At 44.7% G+C, this 18,059-nt stretch overlaps 1 protein-coding gene across 4 annotated transcripts; it reads left to right on the plus strand.

Annotated features, from left to right (window-relative positions):
- Positions 1-1,078: 1,078 nt before the first annotated feature.
- CNGA2 (cyclic nucleotide gated channel subunit alpha 2) lies at positions 1,079-14,806 on the plus strand. Of its 4 annotated transcripts, none has more exons than XM_034441816.3 (7): positions 1,079-1,676; positions 6,781-6,908; positions 7,688-7,780; positions 8,320-8,487; positions 9,802-9,909; positions 11,162-11,268; positions 11,944-14,806. In XM_034441816.3, exons 2-7 carry the CDS (start codon positions 6,811-6,813, stop codon positions 13,353-13,355), a joined length of 1,986 nt encoding a protein of 661 aa, XP_034297707.2. In that variant the 5' UTR covers positions 1,079-1,676; positions 6,781-6,810; the 3' UTR covers positions 13,356-14,806. The 4 variants fall into 4 exon arrangements, with proteins under 4 accessions (XP_034297707.2, XP_034297705.2, XP_034297706.2 ...); XM_034441814.3 differs by lacking the exon at positions 1,079-1,676 and adding an exon at positions 1,951-2,544; XM_034441815.3 differs by lacking the exon at positions 1,079-1,676 and adding an exon at positions 1,951-2,405.
- The last annotated feature ends 3,253 nt before the right edge of the window (positions 14,807-18,059 follow it).

The raw sequence follows: 18,059 nt of genomic DNA on the forward strand, positions 1-18,059 counted from the left end.
GCCACTGGGCGAGATCATCTGTGGTTTCGGGATGAAGTACCATCAGTACACTGATGATACTCAGCTGTACATCCCCACCCCGGACCACCCCAACGATGCCCTTGAAGTGATGTCCCAGTGCCTGGAGGCTGTGCGGATGTGGATGGGGAGAAACAGACTCAGGTTCAACCTATCCAAGACCGAGTGGCTGTGGTTTCCGGTGTCCCGATATAGTCAGTTGGTGCCATCACTGACTATGGGGGCGAGTCATTGGCCCCCACGGAGAGGGCTCACAACTTGGGTGTCCTCCTGGATTCACGGCTGTCTTTAGAAGAGCTTTTGGCAGCTGTGGCCGGGAGGACTTTTTATCAGGTCCGCCTGATTAGCCAGTTGTGTCCCTTTCTGGATCGAGACTCCTTACGCACGGTCACTCATGCCATCGTCACTTCCCGCCTGGACTACTGTAACACTCTCTACATGGGGCTCCCCTTGAGGAGCACCCGGAGGCTCCTGCCCTTTCCCCTGCCATTCACTTCCCACCACTCCCTTCTCCAGGGAAAAGATAGTTGTGTCTTTGCTAAGTGTGTTTTGCATCATAGGTGCACTAGGGAGCCTGTGTCAGAGGATGCTGGTGGCTGGCCTGGCAGCCGCTGCCTCTTGAGCCTGGCCTGCTGCCATTTTACTTGCAGATCTTCTGATTTTGAAGCCTTATTCTGGAAAATCCTGTTCCTTCCAAAGTTCCCCTTCCCAGGACTTTCAACTCAAGGTTCTAATTTGGAGGAAGAATGGTTTTGCAAAAATGCAGCCTTATTTGTGGGGGCCACCAGTGGTTAATAGCACAAATTCTGTATTTGCTCCCTGTTTAGAGGGTGTCTTTTGTAGGCAGAAGGTCTCAAGTTCAGCCTTGGCATCTGTCCAGTTTGAGAGGGGATCGTTTGCGAGGTGTTGGGAAGGCTGTCTTGCTGTCTGCAAGCTCTCGCACCACAAGTGGGAGAGATGGAGACGCAGTTCGCCTGTGGAGTTTGCATCCAAGATAATTTGATTGATTCCAACATCTTTGGACTTTCTTGCCCACTAGCTCAGCAGAAAGCCCCCAGTTCTAAAGAAAAAAAAGCAGCAAACCTGTTAACTCGAAGCAATCTGTGTTGGTGCTGGAGGTAACCTTGGCAAGCAGCCTAGTCCCTGAGCAGCAGAAAGTAGTAGAAAAGGCAAGCTCCTCTGGGCTCAGCTCCACACCAAATGAGCCACAGGAAGGGCTCAGCAGCAGGCAAGTGGTCCTTCCAAGCCAATGCAGGAATGGGTCATTGAAGGGCATTTGGTTCAGCATTGGCAGCAGGGTTGAGAACTCCTACAAAAAGAGGTTTGAACAAATGCAGTCTGGGTGGACAGCGCCTGGGTCTTTCTTTGGCTCTTCTTTTCTCTTGAAGAACAGGTTTCATGAGTGGGTCGCCTATCACTGTCCCAGCCTACAAAGGACCTCCTAGTTCCTTGGAACACCTGGCAACCCTTTGAAGCAGCAAGTCAGCCGCCCAACTGCAATGCCCAGCAACGCTGCGAAGGGAACCTGAGGCCCAGAGAGAAGGTGCTCAGCACGGACTGCAGGATCACTTGGAAGCAGCTGCTACTGTTCCTCCAGGCCTGCCCACCTCCAGTGCAGTCACCTGCCTCTGACACGGCTGTGGCAGAGCACCCGACTAGTGAGTAGCAGGGGAAGGGCTGGCTAAGTCTACTTAGCTGGAGGAAGGGTTAGGTTGGGGGGCCTGGAGGAAGAAACTTACATGGGGCTGAGGATAATGGCCAATAGCCTTCCTGCAGCTTCTTCCCTGGCAAAGAAAACCCTTATTTCACCCTTGCAATCACCGGAAGGCTAAATTAAGGGCACTTTGGAAATGCTTTGCCGTTAAACAGGAACAAACATTGACATGTGTGCAAATCTGCAGGATGGCACTCAAGAGGGCAGGCTGTTTCAGTTGCCCAGAGTCTCAAGTGTGGCAGAGATAACAGATGTCAGAGAATTTAGAAATAAGCGCTGGTCAATAAAAAGAACGAAGGTCAATAATACAACTACATTGCACTGGGTATAAGCCCTGAGATCCCACTTCTCTTCTACTGTTCCAACTGTCTCTTTCTTTTTCTTCAACTGACTTTTGTAACTGCTCCGGAATGACAGCAACTGTCTGTCACCCACAGCCAGGTGGCTCTTTCTCTGGCACAGCAGAATCGGCACAGCTGAGCTGGCTTCTCCCTTTTACCCAGTTTGCTTGCTTGCTGTTGAGCCTGGGGGCTGCCTGGCCTGTGCCCCTTCTTTGACCCCCCAGGAGTCTGAACTCAGAGGACATAAAGGAAGAAGTATCTGTCTGTTCTTGCAGATGGTCAGCCAGAGTAATTAGATACTAAAAACAAAAAGAGAGAGAGAAGAAGCCCAGGTAGTTAACTTCTGAATTGACGATCATGCTTGGCACTTCTTCTGAGCTACCTGTCCAAAGACAGGAAAGCAGTGGGAGTTTTGGGTGCGGAGGTTTTGAAAAGCTGTAAAGAAGGGCTTGGAAGCCCATCTTGAATCAGGTGAGGTGATACAGTGGATACAGATAGTCTGCATTCCTTCGGGGACTTTGCCATTTCCCCCTTTCCAGGTGACATAGCTCAGTCAGGGATGTGGCTTCTGCTCATAGTCGGTGGGTGGGTCTCCCCAACTCAGCTCTGCAGTGTAAGGACACTTCGAGTCCTTGAATATTATTCCTTTGATTCATGATTATTTTATTGATGGTTCTTTTCTCTCCCACTCTGGGTTCTCCCATTGAGTTAGATACAAGTGCTGCCATTACTTTAGTTTTTATTATGACTACTGCTAAATTTGCTGAAACCAATTACAAAACAAACAACCCAAGTTAGTGAGGGATAAAACAGATACCAAAATGTCGACATAATAGATTGTGGCAGCTGCTTCTTGCAACTGGTTGGTTGTGGTCAGTTGGAAACTCTGTTGTCCCTTCTGGCTAAATGAGCCGGGCTGCCCACTGCTCTTCCTCCGGCAGAGTTAGGTGATGCTCCTCCCAGGCTGGTTCCTCCCAAGTTGCCCCGTTGAGCCTGCTGAGGAGAGGCCATGAAAGCATCTCACACCTGTTGTTAGGCAGGATCTTGACGCTGATGAGGTTGCCATGGTTCTGATGGCAAAGATGAAAGCCTTTGGGAGAAGCCTTGAATAATAACATGGAGAAACCATGTGGGGAATTAGAGCAAACGGAGACTGGGCGGGGGGGGGGGGGGGCTGCAGAAGCAGGGAAGGAAAGGAGGATGGGAGGAAATTCTCTCACTACCTCAATCACTAGTATCAAATTCAGACAAATTTTTGAATGTGAATATGGGGCTTTTTGCTTTGCCAATTGCAATAATCCAATTTGTTTATTAAGATGTAACCATTTAGATGATGTTTTTGTTACTCCTGCAATTAATTGTATCGGCAGAGATTTGTCACTACAGGCTGTTTGTAAGGGCTTGGGCAGATTAATGGAGGGAACAAGGAAGTTCAGCTGTGCATTATGGTAGGTGCCACATGATTAGCACCCAGTCCGCAATTATTCTCCTCTATCTTTCATAGCCAAAGCAATCACTGATTTTTTTTTTAATCAAGTTTTATTGATTTTTTTCCCACCACATTCACCCACATCTTTTTTTTTGAACAGAGTATTGGCCATTTCTTATCTTATACAATTTTTTGAGTTCAAATAAATTTTACTCAATTAAAATTTTTGCCAAAATCTTCCTTTTTTCCCTATTTTTATCTTTAATTCATAGCTCAATATTTCTATATTTATTTATATAAACAACATCTTCATTCTCTCTTAAATTCTAATTTTCCTGTTTGTTCACATTTATTCTCTCTTATTTTTTTAACAATTTCTTCTTTATCTTCATATATTCATATGTGTGTTCCGGGTTGCCTTTCTTCCATTTCCTCTTTTTTGTTATACAACAATCTTTCTTCTCAGTCTCTTCCCTCTCCCTCTCTTCCTTCCTTCTTACTTTCTTTTCCTCTTCTCCTGCTCCTTACTACTTCCCCTTCCTTTCTCCTTCTCCTCCTTTCTTCCTCCCTGACTAACCCTCTCTCCTACTCTGATTTCCCCTCCCTCCCTTCCTCCACTCTCTTCTATCCCTCTCTCTCCTTCCTTTCTCTCCCTTCTCTCTACTTCTTCTTCCATCTTTCTCTATTGCTGTATAGATTTTCAATTTAATATTTTCACTATGGTGTCCAAGCAACCCTGACCTTTCTTTCATTTATTAAATATCTTTCTCAAAATTCTTCTTATCTTTTTAATTGTTAACAATATATATTTATAATTCACATCTTAATCATTTCTAATTGCCCTAATCTAATTAGTTCTTATTTTAATCTTAATTCACCTTCTTTCCCTTTTTTGATTACATTTCAAATATATAGTTTAAAATATTCCAATTTATTACAATTCCCTCAATTAAATTTATTCATATTATTACAACTTATCATTTTATAAACCTCCAACACTGCACTTAAAAATATGACAATTCTTTCAATTTCTCAAATTTTCAATAGAGCATATTTAAAAAATAAAACATCAAACATAAATCTTATTTCATTTACTTCATACATCTCTATAATTTCCCATCATTTTAAATCACTTAATTGGTATCACTATTTTATCTTTTTTCTAACATTCATCTTATCTGTTAAATCTTACAATTCTAAATTTATTCCCTTTCATTTCTTTCTCCCTTTCTCCTCTTCTATTTCTTTTTCTTTTTCCTTCCTTTCTTTTGTGTTTTAAGATTCTGAGCTCTCCTATTCTGCCCTATATTTTCCATTATTTCTCCTCTCTCCTTCCTTTTTCTTATATTTCCATTGTTAATACCACTATACTTGTTTTGTATTTTAAAATCATAAAATCTTTTGTTTTGCCCTTTATTTCCCATTATTTCCCATCTCTTTTCCCTCTTTCTTGTACTTCCACTGTAAATCCCAGTGTAATCATTTAATCTTTTTATATTTTTTCTATTCGACCCTTTTTTCCTTCCTTGTTTCTTTCCCTTTTTTCTATATTCCCCATTATTAGTCCCACTGTAATCTTTAAGGTTCCCCCTTTTATTATTACAACCTATTTAATTGTTTAATTTTCCATAGTCAGTCTCTTTGTCTTTGTCTTCCTCTTTGTTGTCGATCTCTCTTTCCTGTTTTTCATTGGTTATTTCCTTTTCAGCTTCCATGTATTCTAGCTCAGTCTTAGATTCATCAAGTTTCAATTTTCCATGCAAGATTGTAATTATTTCCTTTATTTCCAAGCATATAATCTTCATCATTTCCTTAAGTTCCTGTGCCATTTTATTCTTTCTGGGTTGATATTGTTCCAATTTAAATCCACATTATAATCCTCCTTTTTAATCATCGGTCTAACTGCTTGTAGACACACAAATCCTCCTTAGTTCTCATAGCTTATCATTTTAAAAGTTCAAGGTTTTATTTTTTTTTCTCACTGCTTCAAAGTTTTCCCTCAAAACAGAAAGTTTAATGTCATACTCTCATTTCTCCTGGAGATGTCTCTCTACAATCCACAATTCCACTCAGCCGGTTAAAAAATATCCATTTTGTTTGTAATTCAAAAAGGAGAGAAGGAAAGTTTTCCCACTTCTTCTTTAACTTTTATATCCAATCAATCTGTTTATAATCCAATCCAAATCTGAAAAGTCCAAATTCCAACTTAACATTTTCATTCATATTCAATTTTAAATCTTTAGTTGGGCTCTCCTATAGAGCGCTTGTCACTTCCCTAATTTTTCTCTATCAGTTGTCCCCCCCCTCCGCCCCGGTTGCTATTTAGCCACTATTTCCATTCCGGGGTAATTCTAAAATTTTCCAATTTTTCTTTTATTACCTGTGAGTTGACCAATCACTCACCTGATATGAGTACTCTGTCCAAATCTTCACTCCTGCACAACGATTATTCTGGATGCTCCAGCTTCATGGCGATTCGTACTGATCGCCGCCCCCCCATTGCCAGATCGAAGAGTTTTCTCGGGCTTTCCAAGGAACTTGCCTGTTCCTCTGTAGCTACCGAGCTGCCTCTTCTTCTTCACTGTCCCTACAGGACAGATCTGATCCGAAGACCCCCTGGCGATGGTTCGTCTGGCTGGGTTTCGCCAGGCTCATTGGAGCTTGGTATTTTCCCAACCAGTCACGCTGCTCGCTTCCAGAAACTCCGCTCTCACTGATTTTATGGGGTGTCACTTATTAAGCTAGATCCCAGCTATTGGCCACAGGGCTGTTGGGTGTTTTCCTAGGACCAGATCTGATTCCTCCCCCTGGTCCTGGGCATAAACTGAAAGTGAGTCATGCCAGGAAGAAAAAGTAGGCTGATTGTTCCCTTGAGACACCTGGGATGTATGGGGACAGGAGTTCAATGGAGATGCCTGGGAAAGGTGGTCAAATGGACAGGAGGAAAGGGCAACCTCACTGAGATGTTTCAAATGATGCTCCATCCAACATGAGAAAATACATTTTTGAAAGCCCCAAAGCAGTGACTTTGCTCAAGGAAAGTTGGACAACAGCCTTGGCAAGATGGAGTTGCCTAAGCTTATAAGCCAGTCCTCTGCCAAGCAAAGATGCCATATTTCAGTGGATCTCAGAAAAAAAGGTACCAGTTCCTCCAACCACATGCCCCCTCTCACGTACAACAAAGTCATCTTTGGATAAAGCCATAGTGAAGCACCCAGCCCAGAAACAAACATCTATCACATGACAGGCTTCTTTATTTTCCCTCTTTTCCGGAGCAGAATAAAGTTGGTGGCTTCTGCACATGGAGGATGATGGCAAAGAACAATGGTGCCAACCACCAGAGAATGGTCTCTGTAAAAACCAAAGGTAACCTGGAGCAGACCAAGCTCAGCAACCATGATAGCAGGTAACTTGGGGCTTTGGAAAGACTGCAAGATCCTCCATTTGCCAGACGGGCATCTGGTTATCTGGTTAGGACAATAGCATTCTGTATATTTGAATGCATAGTGTCCATTTTGGTATGTGTGTGAGGGGACATGGAACAAGAGTGTGGTGCTGCAGGTCTGTGGTGTGCTGCAAACCTGGCTCCTTTTGTGCACATGTTTTCTGTTACAGTCATGTATAAAATGTGCAGTTCAAGGCTTCGATGCTGCTTATGTTATTCAGGTGGAATTCACTAACTGGCGGTCTTCTACCTGCCGGCCCCATCTAGAGAGGTTGGAGAGGCTGCCCTGATGCCAAAGAAACTTCCTTCCTCATGTGACCCATGAGATGGCATTTCATCAGAAAGCGCCTGGTCTCTCCTCCCCTTGATTTGGAGTCTTTTCTTGCCTCATCAAAGCTAGGCTGATAGAAGCAGGACCTGCTTTGGCCAATAAAGAGCTTCTTTCCAGATCACTGGGCCCCAGAAACTTGGTTGGCAAGGCACAAACCTATGGATTCCCAGTCTGTGTAGGGAATGGAGAGGCAGCTTGGCTTCGTTTCTCTGCTGTGCCCAGAGCGATGGGTCTGGGGAAGGCAGAAGTTCTTGGTGCCTCTGAGAGAGCAGCTCAGGGTTTGGAAAGTTACCAAGGCCTTGTTTTCATGGAAAAGAGGAGTGGTCTTGCTGAGCATGGTGGGTGATGGTGGGCTCCTGCTGAGCTTCATAAGCCAAGGAGGACCACTTGCTGTTTGGTCTCTCTACAGGCTTCCCTCAGTTGATGACGATGTCTCCTCCGAACTGCAACGAGTGGCTGCCTTGGAGGATGCAGACCACCCCAAAAAAGGGGCTCTCTCCAGGTAGGCTTCCCATGGCTTTGGCAAGCTAGGATCGTCCAGGTGGGAAAGGCAAGGTGAGCAGAGGTTTCTGAAGCAACAGGTGCAGGCCATTTTTAGTGGAGTTGGATAACAGCAGGGATTTATTCCTTGTCCTGAAATGCAGCAGTCTTTTGCCGGAATCATTGGGGATTCCTGCTGCACCCCTTCCTAGGCAATAAATAGGGGGAGGGATCAGTGGATCCTTTGCTGGAAACTTTGGGCTGCAATCGCTTTAAGAGTAATTCTGTAGTTTGCGTAATAAGACTGATGCAATCATGGTTCCTGGGTTCAACATATGAGGATGTGCTGATGTTTCAGCAGGAGGAGTAACAACGTTTTGGGGATGACAAAAGGTCAAGATGTATTCTCTTTGGACATTACTGCTTTCCTTTTCCAGTCCTAACCAGGCAGGAGAAAAAAAAAACCACAATGGCCAGTTTGTTTCCCTGAAGCTTTCTGTGCCACATTTTCAACTCCAAACCAACCAACCAACTAACCAGCCCACCAACCTTCTTCCCTAGGATAGCTCGGCTGGTGATGGCTGTCCGAGGATGGGCAAAGAAAGGTAGAAAAGAAGAGGAGAGACCGGACTCCTTCCTTGAGCGCTTCCGTGGACCTGATGTGAAGGCTTTAGCATCAGAGTCGGCAACGGCAGGTGGAGATGGCCTTGCAGGCCAGGGGCGGAAGAAGTGAGTCTGCCTGACTCCCTGGTGAGAGGGGGGACCTCTCTCTTCTGGGCTTGCAGAGGGGAAGGAGGGGCTTTCTTTCTAAGGAGTGTCTCAAGAAAGAGACAAATGAGGGCTGCCTTGGCCTTGGATGGAGGACCTTGATTGTTAATGCCAGAAAACAGCCGCTGGGCATTCTATGGTGGGGAGGTAAGCAGCTAAGAATAATGAGAGGAACTTGGGAGAGAAGGAGAGAATGCAGCCCGTCTACTACTGTGGAGGTGGCTTTTTGGGCACCCTTTGTCCTCCTGGTAAGGGAATGGTGATATTGCACTGAATGCATTTGAGGAATGTTGCCTGGAACTTCTCAGGAGGAATAGCAGAAAATTTGAGCTAATCATTTGGCAAAATGGCAGAACATCTCTTGGGATGTCCTAGCAGCTAGTGTCTCCAGTTGCTGCTCAGTCCCTCAATGGAGCCTCCTCTCACAGAACAGCTGCCATCTACCAACTTCTATCCCTACACACTGCCCAGCAGGCCCCAGCTGCTAGGGCATCTGGATGGCATTCTCAAAAGGGGTCCTTTTCCTGGGCAGCCAGGGAGGCCTTGAAATGCCACAGAAGCAGAGTAACAGAATTGGAAGGCACCTTGGAGGTCTTCTACTCTAACCCTCTGCTCAAGTAAGAAAGCTTCCACCATTTCAGACAAGGGGCTATCCAGTCTCTTCTAGTAAATCTCCAGTGTTAGAACCCCCACAACTTCTGGAGACAAGTTGTTCCAATGATTAATTGTTTTTCCTGTTAGGAAGTTTCTTCTTAATTCCAGGTTGCTTCTCTCCTTGATTGTTTTCCATCCATTGCTTCTTGTTCTGCCTTCAGGTGCTTTGGAGAATAGGTTGACCCCCCTCTTCTTTGGGGCAGCCCCTTAGATATTGGAACATTGCTGTCATGTCTCCCCTGGTCCTTCTTTTCATTAAACTAGATGCACCCAAGACAGATTGAAGGGCGGTGAGTCATAATCAGCTCCAGAGTCCTCTCATTATCTGTTCAGGAAGTAGACCATTCAGCCAGAGACTGGCGCGCTCTCTTTCTTCCCCTGGGCTAACCAAGGATGTGCTTTACTGAAGCCAAGGCAGTGGATGCTGGACAGAAGTATGGCAGTGGCTGTGCTTTGGCTTCCTCAAGTCACACACACACCCTCTCTCTCTCACACACACATATCTCAGCCTCCAGACCCTGGGGCCCCAATCTGAACTGGAGCCGGATCCTTCCTCTCATCAGCCCTGCCCTCCCAGTGCAGCTCGGCTCCTTTAAAAGAAGGTTTTGACTGTGTTTCCAGGAAGAAATGGAAAGTCCTTGTGATGGACCCTGCTGGGAAGTGGTACTACCGCTGGCTCCTGGTTATTGCAGTACCAGTTCTGTACAATTGGTGCATGCTGGTTGCCAGGTGAGTGGGGAGTGTGGTTTTGGGCCTTGCCTCCTGTGTGTCTCACATGCTGGGGTGACCTGGCTGCCCTCCCCAGGGCCTACCAATTGAGCAATCAAGCAGGCTCCGGCAACTGCAGAGTGGAAGAAAAGATTCCCAAGTAAACCCTTTCACAACCCTTATTCTGCCCCACATGTGATCATCCGCCACTGCAGACATCGCACACTCAGGCTGCCTCCTTCCATACCTGCCATGGTATCTCTCTTCCACTGGCTGCAGAGGAAGAGCATGTAGGGGCAGAGGTTCTTTCGGACATCTCAGTTATCAGAAGGAATGTTTTGCTGGTGGACAGCTGTCATCTTCTGATGCATGGAGGCCCAACAACTGTCCCTGGAAATTTTGCTGGCTGTCTTTCCTTTCCTGGGGAACCCCCCCACCCCCAAATCAAGGAAGCCCTTTTGGTTCAAGGCAATGGAGTACTAGCCAGTTCCTTGCACAGAACATCCAAAATGTTCGCTCCTACCACTATAGGTCCACCCTTATCAAACTGATTTTCAGCCTTTAACTCCCCCTCCCCTTCCTAGCAGTTTTCTGCAAGTGCAGGGCCCATTTTTTCCCCAGATCAACTGAATGTTGATCCATTTGATCATGACAGAAACTGACTGGCTGGCCTGTTGCCTGAGCCTGATGTTGTGGGCCAGAGGTGGGTTTCAGCAGGTTCTGACCAGTTCTGGAGAACTGGTAGTGGAAATTTTGAGTAGTTCGCAGAACCGGTAGTAAAAATTCTGACTGGCCCTGCCCCCATCTATTCTCTGCCTCCTGAGTCTCAGCTGATCGGGAGGAAATGGGGATTTTGCAGTATCCTTCCCCTGGAGTAGGATGAGAATGGAGATTTTACAGTATCCTTCCCCTGCCATGCCCACCAAGCCACGCCCACAGAACCATTAGTAAAAATTTTTGAAACCCACCACTGTTGTGGGCTGAGAAGACTGGCCCAAACCACCCATCTGGCTTTCACAGCTAAGGAGGGACTAGAACTCACAGTTCCCTGGTTTCTAGCCTAGTACCTTCACCATTAGACTAACTGGTTCTTATTTTCAGCTTTTAACGAAGGTGCACAAAATACACCTTGAAGAATGTCCACCCTATGGCGATCATTTGCCTGCTTTTTCTTTGGACAGCCATGCCTGGTGGCCCCATGTCTCTATGCCCTGTTTGTCACAGGCTCTTCAAGGGCTTCCTAAGCAGCACCTTAGCTCTGATCTCTTTGCAGAGCCTGTTTCAATGATCTCCAGAGAAGGTACTTGCTCTGTTGGCTGCTCCTGGATTACCTGGCAGATGGCATTTACATCATGGACATTGTCATCCGGATGAACACAGGTGAAGGAAAAGAGATGGGATCTGGATTGGGAACGGTTTGTGCTCATTCTGTAGCTGAGGGAAAGATGCATGTCTCTCCAACAGGCAGAAAATGACCATGAAAAAGTCAATCTCCTTGCCTGAAGTTCTTGGAGGGGGGGGGGAACAGTGAAAGATTTATCAAGCTTTATTGCTAACAATGACCAAACTGGGCAGTAGTGGCCATCATAGAAATGACACTGCTCTGATAACCAGCTGAATTAATAAATGTTCAAACTGGGGCACTTGTAGCTTTCAATATTTTGTCCCGCCAACCTTCGTCACTGTGAGAATGGAAAATTTTATTTATTTTATTTTATTTTATTCGGCTTATATGCTGCCCTATCTCACAATGGACTCAGGGCGGCTCACAACAATAAAACACAAGCCACAATAAAAAATAAAGACTAAAATCTAAAAATTTAAAATTAACCCATTAAAACCCTTAAAACCCCATCATCAGACCAGGTCAAGGGATTTGTAAAGCCAAGTTTTTAATTCCCGGCGGAATTAAATGTTGTCCTTTATGTTGTTGTGCGATCCAGAGTAGCTCTTTCACTGATCACAGGCAGATTATGGACCCTAGGTATAAGGAACAGTAGCAAAGAATGATATATGTAACTATATTTGAACTGCTCTTTGTGTTTTTCTCGGTAGGTTTCCTTGAACAGGGATTACTCGTTAAAGACTTCAGGAAACTGCGTGCTAAATACTTTGCCACTTTGCAGTTCAAGTTGGATATCTTATCCATTCTGCCTACTGACTTGGCATATTTTGCGGTTGGCATCCATCGGCCCGAGTTACGCTTCAATCGGCTGCTGCATTTCCCTCGCATGTTTGAATTCTTTGATCGGACTGAAACAAGAACCAGTTACCCAAACATCTTTAGGATCTGCAATTTGGTGATGTACATTTTGGTCATCATCCATTGGAATGCCTGCATTTACTATGCCATCTCCAAGGCCATTGGCTTCGGAGAAGATACTTGGGTTTATCCAAATATCTCAGATCCAGAATATGGATATCTGACCAGGGAGTATGTCTATTGTCTCTACTGGTCCACGCTGACCTTGACTACCATTGGTGAGACCCCTCCCCCTGTGCGGGATGAGGAATACCTTTTTGTCATCTTTGACTTCCTAATTGGAGTTCTCATCTTCGCTACTATTGTGGGAAACGTGGGGTCCATGATCTCCAACATGAATGCCACCAGGGCAGAATTCCAGGCCAAGATTGATGCCGTCAAGCACTACATGCACTTCCGCAAAGTAAGCAAAGAAATGGAAGCTAAGGTTATCAGGTGGTTTGACTATCTTTGGACCAACAAGAAAACTGTGGATGAGTGGGAAGTGCTCAAAAATCTTCCTGACAAACTGAGGGCTGAAATAGCTATCAATGTCCACCTGGAAACTTTGAAGAAAGTGCGGATATTCCAGGACTGTGAGGCTGGGCTCTTGGTGGAACTGGTGCTCAAGCTTCGCCCTCAGGTTTTCAGCCCAGGTGATTATATTTGCCGGAAAGGAGATATTGGTAAAGAAATGTATATCATTAAGGAAGGAAAGTTGGCTGTGGTGGCAGATGATGGTATTACTCAATACGCCATACTGACGGCAGGCTGCTGTTTTGGAGAAATCAGCATTCTCAACATTAAAGGAAGCAAAATGGGGAATAGGCGAACGGCGAATATTAGGAGCATTGGCTACTCTGACCTCTTCTGCCTGTCCAAAGATGACCTCATGGAGGCTGTGACTGAGTACCCAGATGCCAAGAGGGTCCTGGAAGAACGTGGCCGAGAGATCCTCACCAAAGAGGGGTTGCTGGATGAAGCGGCAGCGGCAGAAAGCATGGAAGCGATGGACGTGGGCCAGAAGTTGGACAGGTTGGAAACCAGCCTAGAGACACTGAACGCTCGCTTCTCTCGTCTCTTGGCTGAATATGATGCCACTCAGATGAAGCTCAAGCAGCGCCTTACTTCTCTGGAAACCAAACTGAAGGAAGACAAGCAGGAGGAGCTTTTCCCTGAGGGTTTTATCAGCCCACTGGGGGAAGAGGAAAAAACTAAGCCTTGAAGTCTTGCTTCCTACCATTTCCTGCTCATTTACTTTATTTACTTTGTTTGCGTGTTACTTATTCCCCCCAGATTGAATTCTCATCAGATTATCTGACCATGAGATTCATTTCCAGACTGCTGTTCTTTATACAGCTCTCCCCCCTTACAGTGACCTTACCTCTCTCCCAAGGCTTTTCTTCTTTCACTAGTTCACAGATAATGGAGTCTCCCTTTTTTCTTAACTCCCTCCCGTCATTCCTTTTCCTAGCCCCCTTCAAGATGGGGCAATGCAGGATATTAGATGTTCCTTCTGAAAAACAGTCATGAAATTGAAAGTATACCAGGCTGTCCTGCTCCTACTTTTGACCTCTATTCTGGTGACAACAAAATAGTCCCAAGTCTTCCTATTCTGGAGGCAATTTCCAATGGAATTCTATTGTCTATATTATTTCACAGGCAGAAGGAAGGAAAGCGTGTACACGCATTTCATGTGAGTGTAGGGTGGGTATTGTGTACCAGCCAGGACATGGAATCATCTCTTTAAGTGAGGTTTGCATAGTTCAAAATTGCAGAGAGGAAAAATGTGCCTAAATCCCTTTCAGCTCAGTTTTTGCTGCCTGGATCTTTTTATTCTATAAATTCTGAACAACTGAGACTTCCTGCTGTGTATTCTCTTTGTTTTTGAAGATAACTGAAATTTCTTCTGAGGCAACGCTGAGTGCCAAAAAATACAGCCCATCCTGGGCGGAGTAGGTGTTTAGGGATTATCTTCACATATCTCAGGCAGTCAGGAAAGGCCAGGTCCAGAATCTTTTCTGGGCCAGCCGTCCTTTCTCATACTTAGATCCAGCTTGAAGAGGACCTGAAATTAACTGGGAATAGCTATCCAATGAGCATAGATACTGGTGGGTTGAGGCCTACGGCTGCCCACCAGATCCCGAATGATTATAGCCTAGTCCTTTTTTAAACCAGGGGTCTTTCCAACATCATGGGTGGGAAAATTGTGCTTTGCAGGAAATGTGAATTGGATCCATATAATGAAGTTGAAGTTGGAAAGGCTTTGGCACAATGCTTCCTTACCTGATCGGATTCAGTCCTTGGCCCTAACAATAATAGAAAAATCAGCACTTTGTCTAAGGAGGAGAAACAAATGTTTGCATCCTCGTGGTCTACTTGAGGTGATGCGGGAGTGAGCTGCTGTCCTGCTTCAGAAGCTGGGAATGAAGAAGAGCTTTATAAAGAGCATTTGGATCCTCCCCCCCACCCCCGATCTAACTAGAACTGGAAGCAGATTAGGCCAGTTGGGAGTCATCTGGTTCCTGAGAAAAATGCTTAGATGAAAGCAGTGTGCCCAAAGTCACTTTACATATTGCACTACTTTTAGTGTATTTTAAGAGATGTCTGCTTTGATGTAACAGAGTTACAGGGTCATACTTTAAAAAAAATAAAATAAAATACTCGTGTCAATGATACAACTGGATTTCTTTTCTTGCTGCCTTTTCTTTTCTTATGTATTCTTGTAAATGGAAAATGGGGCCTGAAATTGTTGAAGCTGATCTTCTAAAGGAGCTTTATTTACCCAGCAAAATGGCTCAGAAGAGCCAGACAATTCTAGTGATGGCAGGAAGTGGCTTGTCCACAAAGGGAACCATAGGCCACAAGGGGGTGCTGTTGGCCAATAAAGACAGGACATCTGAGGGAATGACACCCCCCAACAAAGAACCAGTGAAGTTATGACCAGGCGCAAACTTGCAATCATTTCCTGCTTTTTCTGGAGAGCTAAACCCATTCTGTAGATAGGTTTTATCTGATGATGGTAACTTGATATACTTACTTCAGGTGTGGATTCTTCCATTTGGTCAGCTTGATCTGTGGATATTCTGAAGCCACATGCTTATAGCAGTTTCAGAAGTTATGGAGCAACACAGTTTTGCAGGATAGATTCCTGAAATTTGCGATGCCCTCCAGAGGATCCTGAGCCCTTCAGCAGGCACAAGGCTTCCCTTAAAGCAACCTATTCTCATTTGTCCTTGGCAAGGGACAAAACTGGATCAGCATGCTGATTTGGGCATAGAAGCATAAGTACTTCCCCACACTAATTTTATCTGCAGATAATCAGCCAGAGATCCTCTCTAAAGTGGGGAAGGAGGATGTAGAGGTCTACCTGAAGGGGCATGCTGAGAGATCTGCTCATTTTCTAGAAATCACCTAGATTCATCCCCAGTTAGTTGCCAGTGTGGTTGCTTTTTTTTTTGTCTCTTGACTTATTTTGCTATTCTGTGTTTGGATTTAAAATGTAAAATACTTAATAAAAATTATTTTTAAAAACCCCGAAGAGTGGGGCTCATGGGAATATGAACTGATTGCAGGTACAATGTTGCCCTTGGGTGAGTATATCTCATCCAGTTTCTCAATGGAGATGAGTGAAGAACCCTAACCAGAAACTTTTCAAAGCATCTGAATATTATTTTTCTGAAGCTCTTGATATTAAATCTTGATGCTGGAAGAGGTTAGAAAGACTGCACAGTTTAAATTATACCAAGAGTATAATTTCACGGCTTTCATGATGGCTCCTTTGCTCTTATCAGAGATGGGAATACAAGTTGCTTTCAGTAGGATGCAATCCATGTCTACATCTAGCCTTGAAGGCCAAAAGAGCAGAACATCCATTAATTTATCACACCCATTAAAATAAGGTAAATGGGAATTAACATCTTTCAAAGCAATTCTCATCTAGGAAAACTGAAACCTCTTCAGATGTTGAAGAATTGCAGGGTGAAATTCTGAGGGCCTATATAACATACTCTCCCTGCCTGGGGCTCAGCAATTTCATTAATATAGCTGATGTCTTGGGTTTTGAGTGACGGTTGTGCAAACACAGCCCGTTCAATCATAGCCAGCTGTCTAGAGCAGCCAAGTAGAAGCACTGAATCCCAAGAGGAATCAACCAGGGTCCCAATCTCCAGCAGCCCTTTCTGCTCCCTGGCTTTGCTCACCCAAGTATGGTGGGACAGGTAACAAATAAAATAAAATAAATAAAAAAACACGGGTCCAGCTAAATAGTCACTGAAGGGCCCTCTTTGTTCTTAATACTGTAAGAGAGAAATTGCTTGCAATTATACTCAGAACACAGGCAGTTCCAGGATGCTTACTTCAAGGCCTCTCAGTTGTCACAGATAAGAACAGTCTACGTGATTTACACCTTGAAGGTTAAAGTAACAGAGATGTCCACATTGTTGTTTCAACAAGAGATAATTTGAAAAAGATGCTTCAGTAACTTTTTAGAAGAATTATTATAACTGTTCTGCAAACTCAGTAATTAGGAAATGTCAATTAAAAATGATAAATGTATAGGACCATATGAATTGCTCAAGGTTGACTCAGCCTTCCATCCTTTCTAAGGTAGGTAAATTGAGGACCCAGTTTGTGGGGGCAATAAGCTGACTTTGGATAAATATACAAAAGGATGAAGGCTATTGCTTAGCGCATTGTAAGCAGCCCTGAGTCTCCGGAGAAGGGCGGCATATAAATCAAATTAAAAAAAAATAAAAATTGCTGACTCCACAGAATCCTTTGTTTGAAACTGTATAAAAGTTCTGAGTAGGTAATCATATGGCGTTCAAACCTCTTCTTGATAGTGATATCAAGGTTTGATCCTTTATTGCAATAAATAATTAAACTGATTCTGTCTGCCCTAAATGGGATGTTTCTTTAATTCCCATCTCCACAACAACTCTACAACACAAAGGCCATCCTCTTGGGGATTTCACAGCCTGGCTTGGTTTTTCAGGTCAGTCTGTTCTGTTCTGTTTGTTTGTTTGTTTGTTTGCTCTGTCAGGGCTGTTCTGTTCTGCATGTCAGTCTGCCAAACTCTATCCCATTTGCTTGTGGTCTCTTGTATGGTGAAAGCAAGCCCAGTCCTGCTTTCCTTCTAGACTGGAAGCACCACTCCCTGCGCACAAAGGCTTCGTTATGGGCACAGGATGGCCTGGGCCTGATCTCAAGCTTCCATAGGCTCCCACACATTTAGCAGCATTCAAGATCTGCCACATTTTGGGGTCACAAAGCAGTCTAGGGTCTTGGAAGGCCAAGGGGGTAGAAAGTGGAAGATTAAAAACATCCAAAGAAGGAAATTTAAAAAAACAAAACCCACCACCATTCAAAGGAAAAGGGAAAAGTCTATCCCCATCTTTCCCAGCAATAACTCCCCCCCCCAAAAAAATCTAGATTTCTGGCCAGCTTGAATCTATTTTTTAAATCAAATTTTTATTAATTTATCAGGATGCAAAATACAAAGGAAACCGCCCCCCCCCCAAATTTACAGTTTGGAGGCAAAGTTAAAACAGTTCAGGTATATGGTAGTAGAGGCTAAATTCATTAATAGTTATTGCCGTGCAGAACCTCCATATTCAGAGGCTCTCTCTGGTTAGGAATGGGGTTCAAGGGAGAAGATTATTGCCCTCAGGCCCCAAAAGGTGGTAACGATCCCGAGGCACCCTGGTTGCTGCTGCTGCTGCTGCTTGGAACTGAGGGGTCTTTTGCCGACTCTTAAGGATTCCCTGGAGTCCCTCGCCAGAAGCACGCGGCGGAGTGAGGGGCAGGCAGATGAATGAGCGAGTCAACGAAAGTGGCCGGATTTTGAGTCCGTTTTGACCGGGCGGGCCGAACGACCACCCCGTTTTTCCGTAAAAGCGGCGGACGATGGAGCCAACGTCTGCCCTCC

This window comes from Pantherophis guttatus, chromosome 12 (assembly GCF_059756535.1).
Source record: "Pantherophis guttatus breed Tessera chromosome 12, ASM5975653v1, whole genome shotgun sequence".
Taxonomy (NCBI): domain Eukaryota; kingdom Metazoa; phylum Chordata; class Lepidosauria; order Squamata; family Colubridae; genus Pantherophis; species Pantherophis guttatus.